Raw genomic sequence first — 9,137 nt, 5'->3', positions numbered from 1 at the left:
AAAAAAAAAAAAAAAAAAAAAAAAAAGAAGGTTTCAGTCATGTCCCCAAAAGGCTCCATTCTGGGTGAGACAGAGGACAGAGGAGGATAAGGACATCCCCAGCCCTGCGGGTTCAGGGACAGGAGGGAGGTGGGGGCAATAGGGGCTCCCAGAGGGGGCAACCTGGCAGGAGGAGGGGCAGAGGGAGTGACAGCAGGGGTATGGGCCACTGTGGAGCCAGAAGCAGGGGGAAAGGGGACGTCAGGGGCAGGGGTCTTTAGTGGATGACTGGCTTTGAGAGCTTCTGGGTCGTCACGTTTAGAAGGGGTGGAGTCCAGGTGAAGAGGGCGAGAACCACACCCCAGGGGAACAGGAGCTCCCCAGGGAGGTCCCACACCCTGAAGCTCCACCTACGCCTCGCCCCTGCACAGCCCCGCACTCCGCCAGCAGGGAGCGCACGCCCAGGTGCAAGGAGCTGGCACCTGGGTACACACCTGGCCACACACCTGTGCAGAGCCGGTGGCAGGCCCTCCCGGCACAGGAATGGCGCGCCCCCAGTTGCCGCCACTTCTGCTTTTGGTGCTGGTGCTGCCACTAAAAGCTGGTGACAGTAACACTAGCAGTACTCCCTACACAGGTAAGAGCTGGTAAAAGGGAGGCTCAGCTTCCAGAAAGCAGAAGGGTGGGGGTGGGGGACGCACAGCCCAGTCACACACCTGGCTTCTGGACCCCTCCCTCAGGCCACGCTGGTCCACCAGCGCTCCGGGGAAGGCTGGCCTTTCCCCCAGAAACAAACGGAGCAGCTGTGAGGACAGATGAGGCACCGCTGCTCCCAAGCCCTGGGGCTGTGGGTTCTGCAACTCCAGTGAGCCCTGAACCGGCTGGAGGCTACAGACGGCCTCACACCTACTTTGAGGCTCCTTTTCAAATCTATTCCTTTGAGCCTATCTGCAAAGGGAGAATGGCGAAGACCTCAGGGCCACGGGTGTTCCAGGGAACAGGGACTCACTTCCTGGTCGTCAAACATCTGTGGTTCCCATGAGAAGTTCTTCTGGGTGTCTGACTTAATTCCCTCTTGCTGTGCTATAAGACAGTGCCTAGGGTGGAGGGGAGGAGCCTTGAACTTCTTGCATTCCCTTTTTCTGCCCTTTACCTGCCACTGTGTCGTCACTCTCTCTGACTGGTGTCCTACCCCCCAGACCTGTAATAGCAGAGCAGAGGCCACCATGGCTGAAATGCTCATTGTAGGGAACGGTTTCATTCAGAAGGCACCACTTGTATTCCCATTTCACAGCTCAGGAAACTGAGGCTCAGTCCAGCTTGTCCCAGACTCAGATTAGAACTGGTTGACTTGGCTCATGTGAGCCTCCCAGTCTAGGAGTCTCTGGGAAAAGCAAACACCCAACACAGTGCCTAGAAACAGCTTTATTTTTACCTTCTGGTCAACTCTTCAGCAGCTCACCAGTGCCTACTCAGTGCCAGGCACTCAGCAGGGCTTGTGTCCTCCAACTCTTCCTTTTTTAAGTCCACAGCTTTTCCTCAGTTCACTAAGCACTCAGCTCCCCAGAATTCTGACTTGGCTTGGGGTCCACTATGGCCTCTGAATCTTCTTCATTTCAGCAGAAACAGAGGACGAAGTTCCTTGAGGGGCCTTCTGCCCACCTCCCCAGTCACCTCAGGCCAGACCCTCTGCTATTCTGAGCCTCAGTTTCTCATCTGTCAAATGGGAATGAAGTCCAGCCCGAGTTCCATGCCTCTTCTAGACTCAGCTGTCATCCCCACAGGTCCTGGGGGGCTACATAGAGATCCGGGGAGGGCAGCATGTGGACCCAGCACCCTCTCAGGGCCAGTGTTGAGTGTTACTTCCGCATTTCTGCTGCCTGGGGTGAGTCAAGGAGGAAGCACCAAGTTTAGCCCAGAGCAGAGTGGATGGGTGGGGCAGAGAGTTGATGAATGAACTTGTACACACCTAAGAGGCCTAGATACCTGGAACTGGGTGCGAAGTCATTGTGGGAGGTGGCTCATGAACTATTTACCCACCCTCAGCCTGGTCCCTGGACTCCATGCCTGGGATGGGATGGGAGCCAGGAAGTGGTTGGACTACCGTGCGGGAGGGTGGGTTCCAGAGACATGTTCCCAGTGCCTGTGTCTTTGTGTCTGCCATCAAAGTTGAGGTTAGCCTAGGGGTACCTGGGGGAAATTAGGGCTGATCCTCTCTGAGCTCATAGGTAGATCTTTATAGTTGAGTGTCATAGTACGCCCACTATGTTTCTATTCTATTGTGTTTTTTTTTTTTTTTTTGAGACGGAATCTTGCTCTGTCGCCCAGGCTGGAGTGCAGTGGCGCCATCTCCGCTCACTGAAAGCTCTGCCTCCTGAGTTCACTCCATTCTCCTGCCTCAGCCTCCCGAGTAGCTGGGACTACAGGCGCCCGCCACCACGCCCGGCTAATTTTTTGTATTTTTAGTAGAGACGGGGGTTTCACCGTGTTAGCCAGGATGGTCTTGATCTCCTGACCTTGTGATCTGCCCACCTCGGCCTCCCAAAGCGCTGGGATTACAGGTGTGAGCCACTGCACCCGGCCTTTTTTTTTTTTTTTTAAAGAGATGGGGTCTTGCTCTGTTGCCCAGACTGGAGTTCAGTAGCATGATCATGGCTTACTGCAGCCTTGAACTCCTGGACTCAAGCGATCCTCCTACTTCAACCTCCTGAGTAGCTGGGACTAGGCATGTACTACCATGCCTGGCTAATTTTTGTTTTATTTTTTTGTAGAGACAGGGTCTCGTTATGTCTCCCAGGCGGGAGTGTAGTGGTGCAATCATGGTGCACTACAGGCTTGAATTCCTGGGGTCAGGAGATCCTCCCGCCTCAGCCTCCCCAGTAGCTGGGAGCACCTGGCTTGTGTACACCCACTACGAACCTGACTGATGAACTGTCAGAGGCACCAACTCCACATGATTTCCATTTTACAGAAAAGAAAACTGAGTCCCAGAAAATGTAAAGGAGCTGCCCAGCGCTGCCTGGGATGCAGTCACTGCCCATATCCAAAGGGCTTCTAGAGATCTGAGCCAAGAGGAACGCTGATCTGCACTTGAACCCGGGCTGTGGGACTTCAGACAAGGAGCATGAATTTGAGGGGGAGCCTCAGTATCCCACTGAGCGCTCACATGGTGTCCTAAATCTTTCAGGTCTCCCTATGACCTGGGCAAATAAATGAATTAAAAAGAAAAAGAAAAAGACTGGGCACGATGGCTTATGCCTGTAATCCCAGCACTTTGGGAGGCCAAGGCAGGTGAATCACCTGAGTTCAGGAGTTCGAGACCAATCTGGCCAGCACAGTGAAACTAAAAATGCAAAAGTTAGCCAGGCGTGGAGGCTGAGGCAGGAGCATTGCTTGTACCCGGGAGGTGGAAGTTGCAGTGAGCCGAGATCGCGTCACTGCTCTCCAGTCTGGGTGACAGAGCGAGACTCCATCTCAAAAGAGAAAAAAGAAAAAAAGAGAGAGAGAGAGACTCGCTATGTTGCCCAGGCTGGTCTCTAATTCCTGGGTTCAAGTGATGCTCTCACCTTGACATCTCAAAGTGCTGGAATTCCAGGCGTGAGCCACCGCGCCTGGCTTCCAGTGATGTTTTTCTTTTCAGGTACGACCTCAGAGAACAGTATGGAGACATCATCTCTCAGCTCTCCGATTTCTTCTCTCTTCACCCCCAACACCCGCAGTTCAGGGGAACCCCCCAAAACCTACTCCAGCCCCCTGAGTTTGGAGACAGGCTCCATGACCCACCTCAGCCCCTCAAGTTCAGGGGCAACCCCTACCATCCAGCCTAGCCCCGGTTCCACAGAGTCAAGGATGATTCCCTCCTCCCCACAACCAGAGACAACCACGCACCCTAGTTCTGGTTCCCCCAAGGCAGAGCTCACCCCCTCTTCCCATTCCACCCTCCCCAGTTCCGAATCCCAGACCTCGCACTGGAGCCCCACTTCCCACAGCCCCGGAACAGAGCCCTTGACCTCCACTGACCAGACCTTGGAGCCCCCTGGCCCAGGTAAGTATTAAGAGATTTGGGTGTTTGTAGGGAGGTGGCGGGTGTAACAGACTGCAGTTTGGGAACTGACCACTAGGGGGAGGTACAGCCCCGAGAATGCTTTAGGAAGGGCTTGCTATCTCTGCTCCATTGTCTAAAGCCCTTCATGCTCCGCGCATTTATTAAGTGCCTGGTGTATGTCGGGGCTGGGCACGCAGCGATGGGCAAAGAGAGAAACTAATACTTGCTGTGGTGGGGAGACAGGTTATACATTATGTATTTGGGCCTGGGCAAAATAGCAGGACTTTGTCTCCACAAAAAAATCTAAAAATGGCTGGGCGCGGTGGCTCACCCCCGTAATCCCAACACTTTGGGAAGCCAAGGAGGGTATATCACGAGATCAAGAGTTCAAGACCAGCCTGGCTTGGTGAAACCCTGTCTCTACTAAAACTACAAAAATTAGCCAGGCGCGGTGGCAGACGCCTGTAATCTCAGCCACTTGGGAGGTTGAGGCAGGAGAATCGCTTGAATTCAGGCGGCAGAGGTTGCAGTGAGCTGAAATCGCGCCACTGCACTCTAGCCTGGGCTGCAGAGCGAGACTCCGTCTCAATAAATACATAAATAAATATAAAAACAAACGAATAAACAAATGGCTTGGCGTGGTGCCTCACATCTGTAATCCCAGCACTTTGGGAGACCAAGGCGGGCAGATCACCTGAGGTCAGGATTTCAAGACCAGCCTAGCCAACATGGTGAAACCCCATTTCTACTAAAAATACAAAAATTAGCCAGGCATGGTGGCGGGTGCCTGTAATCCAGGCTACTTGGGAGGCTGAGGCAGGAAAATTGTTTGAACCCAGGAAATAGAGGTTGGAGTGAGCCAACATTGCACCACTGCACTCCATCCTGGGAGACAGAGCAAGACTCCGTCTTGGAGGGAAAAAAACAAAAACAAAAAACAAACTCCATCTCAAAAATAAATAAATAAATAAATAAATAAAATTTAAAAATTAGGCTGGGCTCAGTGGCTCACACGTGTAATCCCAGCACTTTGGGAGGCCGAGGCAGATGGATCACCTGAGTCAATGAGTTCAAGACCAGCCTGGGCAACATGGCAAAACCTCATCTCTACTAAATATACAAAAATTAGCTGGATGGTAGTCTCAGCTCCTGGGAGGCTGAGGTAGGAGGATCACTAGATCCTGGGAGATGGAGGTTGCAGTACGCTGAGATAACGCCACTGCACTCTAGCCTGTGTGACAGAGCAAGACCCTGTCTCAATTAAAAAAAAAAAAAAATGGGTCAGGCATGGTGGTGCATGCCTGTAATCCTTGCTACTCGGGAGGCTGAGGTGGGAGTATTGCTTGAGCCCAGGAGATCGAGGCTACAGTGAGCTGTGATCGCACTACTGCACTCTAACCTGGGTGACAGAGTGAGACCCTGTCTCTAAAATAAATGATTAAAAAGTGGCAGCCTCAACTGGAAAGGGAAGAGAGTTCAGCTTCCTGAGAACAGATTTAAAAGGCTCTGGGCCCTGGTGGGTGTCTTAGGCTTGGGGGCAATAGGGCCCAGGGCTGACTCTGAGCTCCTTCCCCCAGCTCCAGGTGACACTGGGCCCCCTGAGTTACACAGGAACCCGGGTGTGGTGGTGGTCGTGTGTTTGCTGGTGTCTCTTTTGCTCATCGGGTCTGTGGTCACGGCTGTGAGGTTCTGTCACCGGGATGAGTCCACATTTGAGAAGCTGGACGAGGTGTCCATGGTAAGGTAGGGGCTGGGCTGGGGGCTCAGCCCTGGGGCCAAGGTAGGGTTGGGGGAGCTGCCCTCCCAAGCAGGACCAGCCTGGGCTGCAGAGCCTGTTGGTGTCTGAATGCCTCCCTGTGTGTTCCTTCCTCAGGGATCCATGAATGACAGATTGTCCTTTGCCCACCACCTCCAGGAGTGAGCCCTGAGGAGCCAACAGAGATGCGGGCGTGGATGGGGCTGGGGTGCCTGGGGAGGAGCAGAACCTGAGGAAATAAACCCCCTACCATTCATCCAAGGCCTCCTGAGTTATGGATTCGTGTAACAAACATTAGCTGAGCACCTACTATGTGCTGGGCTCTGTGCTGGAGTCACAGTGGGGACCATGTCTTTACTCTCAGGGAAGCCACAGACTCAAGGCAGGGACAGATAAGAATCAGGAGATCACTTGGCTGGGCGTGGTGGTTCACACCTGTATCCCAGCACTTTGGGAGGCTGAGGCGGGCAGATATCCTGACCTCAGGAGTTTGAGACCAGCCTGGCTAACATGGTGAAACTCTGTCTCTACTAAAAATACAAAAATTAGCTGAGTATGGTGGCAGGTGCCTGTAATCCCAGCTACTCAGGAGGCTGAGGCAGAGAATCGCTTCAACCCCAGGAGGCAGAGGTTGCAGTGAGCCGAGATCACCCCACTGCACTCCAGCCTGGGCAACAGAGCAAGACTCCATCTAAAAAAATAAAAAGAAGAAGAATCAGGAGATCACATGAGATCTTTGCAGGTGGCACGGAAGGCCATGGAGTTACAGACTGAGACTGTGGCCAAACCACAAGGGCTGTGGTGGCCAAACCACAAGGGTTGTGGTGTCCAGGTTTCCTGAGAAGGTAGGGAGGCCTCTTTGAGGAGGTAACTTTTTTTTTTTTTCTTCGAGATAGGATCTTGCTCTGTTGCCCAGGCTGGAGTGCAATGGTGCAATCTCGGCTTACTGCAGCCTCAACCTCCCAGGCTCAAGTGATCCTCCTGCCTCAGCCTCCTGAGTAGCTGGGACTACAGGGGGACAGTATGACTGGCTAATTAAAAAAAAAAAAAAGGCCGGGCGCGGTGGCTCAAGCCTGTAATCCCAGCACTTTGGGAGGCCGAGACAGGCGGATCACGAGGTCGGGAGATCGAGACCATCCTGGCTAACACGGTGAAACCCCGTCTCTACTAAAAAAAAAAATACAAAAAACTAGCCGGGCGAGGTGGCGGGCGCCTGTAGTCCCAGCTACTCGGGAGGCTGAGGCAGGAGAATGGCGTGAACCCGGGAGGCGGAGCTTGCAGTGAACCGAGATCCGGCCACTGCACTCCAGCCTGGGCCACAGAGCGAGACTCCGTCTCAAAACAAAAAAACAAAAAAACAAACAAACAAAAAAATTGGGGCCGGGTGTGGTGGCTTATGCCTGTAATCCTGGTACTTTGGAAGGCCAAGGTAGGTGGATCATTTGAGGTCAGGAGTTCAAGACCAGCCTGGCCAACATGGTGAAACCCCATCTTTACTAAAAATACAAAAATTGCCTGGTGTGGTGGTGGGCGCCTGTAATCCTAGCTACTAGGGAGGATGAGGCAGGAGAATTGCTTGAGCCTGGGAGGCAGAGGTTGCGGTGAGCCGAGATTGCACCGCTGCACTCCAGTCGAGGCAACAGAGTAAGACTCTGTCTCAAAACAAACAAACAAAACTTGGAAGCTGGGCATGGTGGCTTACCACTGTAATCCCAGTACTTTGAGAAGCTGAGGTGGGCAAATTGCTTGACCTTGGTAGTATGAGATCAGATGGGGCAATGTGGCAGAACTCGATCTCTTTCTCTTTTTTTCTTTCTTTCTTTTTTTTTTTTTGAGGCGAAGTCTCCCTCTGTCGCCCAGGTTGGAGTGCAGTGGCGCGATCTGGGCTCACTGCAAGCTCCGCCTCCCGGGTTCACGTCATTCTCCTGCCTCAGCCTCCCGAGTAGCTGGGACTACAGGCGCCCGCCACCGCGCCCGGCTAATTTTTTATACTTTTAGTAGAGACGGGGTTTCACCATGTTAGCCAGGATTGTCTCGATCTCCTGACCTTGTGATCCGCCCACCTCGGCCTCCCAAAGTGCTGGGATTACAGGCGTGAGCCACAGCGCCCGGCTTTTTTTTTTTTTTTTTGAGATGGAGTCTCGCTGTCTCATCCAGGCTGGAGTGCAATGGCGCGATCTCAGCTCACTGCAAGCTCCGCCTCCTGGGTTCACGCCATTTTCCTGCCTCAGCTTCCCAAGAAGCTGGGACTACAGGCGCCTGTCACCACACCCAGCTAATTTTTTTGTATTTTTAGTAGAGACGGGGTTTCACCGTGTTCGCCAGGATGGTCTCGATCTCCTGACCTCGTGATCCGCCTGCCTCGGCCTCCCAAAGTGCTGTGATTACAGGCGTGAGCCACCGCGCCCGGCCTCTTTTTTTCTTTTTTGAGACAGTTTCCCTCTGTCACCTAGGCTGGAGTGCAGTAGTGCAATCTTGGCTCACTGTAGCCTCTGACTCCTGGGTTCAAGCCATTCTTTTTTTTTTTTTTTTTTTTTTGTGAGATGGAGTCTCGCTCTGTCGCCCAGGCTGGAGTACAGTGGTGCAATCTCGGCTCACTGCAAGCTCCACCTCCCAGGTTCATGCCATTCCCCTGCCTCAGCCTCCCGAGTAGCTGGGACTACAGGTGCCTGCCACCACTCCCGGCTAATTTTTTGTATTTTTTTTAGTAGAGACGGGGTTTCACCGTGGTCTCGATCTCCTGACCTCGTGATCTGCCCGTCTCGGCCTCCCAAAGTGCTGGGATTACAGGCGTGGGCCACCATGCCCGGCCTTTTTTTCTTTTTTTTTTTTAATGAGACGGAGTCTCACTCTTGTTGCCCACGCTGGAGTGCAGTGGCGCAATCTCGGCTCACTGCAACCTCTGCCTCCCGGGTTCAAACGGTTCTTCTGCCTCAGCCTCCCAAGTAGCTGGGATTACAGGCGCCTGCCACCACACCCAGCTAATTTTTTTGTATTTTTAGTAGAAACGGGGTTTCACCATGTTGGTCAGGCTGGTCTCAAACTCCAGACCTCAGGTGACCCACCCACCTTGGCCTCCCAAAGTGCTGGGATTACAGGCATGAGCCACAGCGCCTGGCCCCAAGTCATTCTTGTGCCTCAGCCCCCTGAGTAGCTGGGACTACAGGTATGCGCCACCATGCCCAGTTAATTTTTGTATTTTTACTGTATTAGCCAGGCTAATATGGTAACGTGGTCTTGAACTCCTGGCCTCAAGTGATTCACCCATCTCAGCCTCCCAAAGTGTTGGGATTACAGGCGTGAGCCACTGTGCCCACGCCCTGTCCAGACTTTTTCATCAGAAGGGGGACACGGAGG

The 9,137-nt window shown here is 53.2% G+C and overlaps 1 protein-coding gene across 2 annotated transcripts; it reads left to right on the top strand.

Moving 5' to 3' along the window:
* The first annotated feature begins 410 nt into the window (after window positions 1–410).
* On the top strand, window positions 411–6,116 carry LOC112613510 (classical arabinogalactan protein 1-like). 2 transcript variants are annotated; one of them, XR_003116955.1, is made up of 4 exons: window positions 411–616; window positions 3,927–4,024; window positions 5,602–5,762; window positions 5,898–6,116. XR_003116955.1 is itself a non-coding variant. In XM_025369103.1 (2 exons), exons 1-2 carry the CDS (start codon window positions 3,754–3,756, stop codon window positions 5,769–5,771), a joined length of 441 nt encoding a protein of 146 aa, XP_025224888.1. In that variant the 5' UTR covers window positions 3,663–3,753; the 3' UTR covers window positions 5,772–5,939. The 2 variants fall into 2 exon arrangements, 1 of the variants encoding a protein (XP_025224888.1); XM_025369103.1 differs by lacking the exon at window positions 411–616 and having other exon boundaries at window positions 3,663–4,024; window positions 5,602–5,939.
* Window positions 6,117–9,137: the final 3,021 nt, after the last annotated feature.

Source organism: Theropithecus gelada, chromosome 19 (genome assembly GCF_003255815.1).
Source record: "Theropithecus gelada isolate Dixy chromosome 19, Tgel_1.0, whole genome shotgun sequence".
Classification (NCBI taxonomy): domain Eukaryota; kingdom Metazoa; phylum Chordata; class Mammalia; order Primates; family Cercopithecidae; genus Theropithecus; species Theropithecus gelada.
The sequence above is the reverse complement of the archived record's forward strand: the minus strand, read 5'-3'. Positions and strand labels throughout refer to the sequence as shown.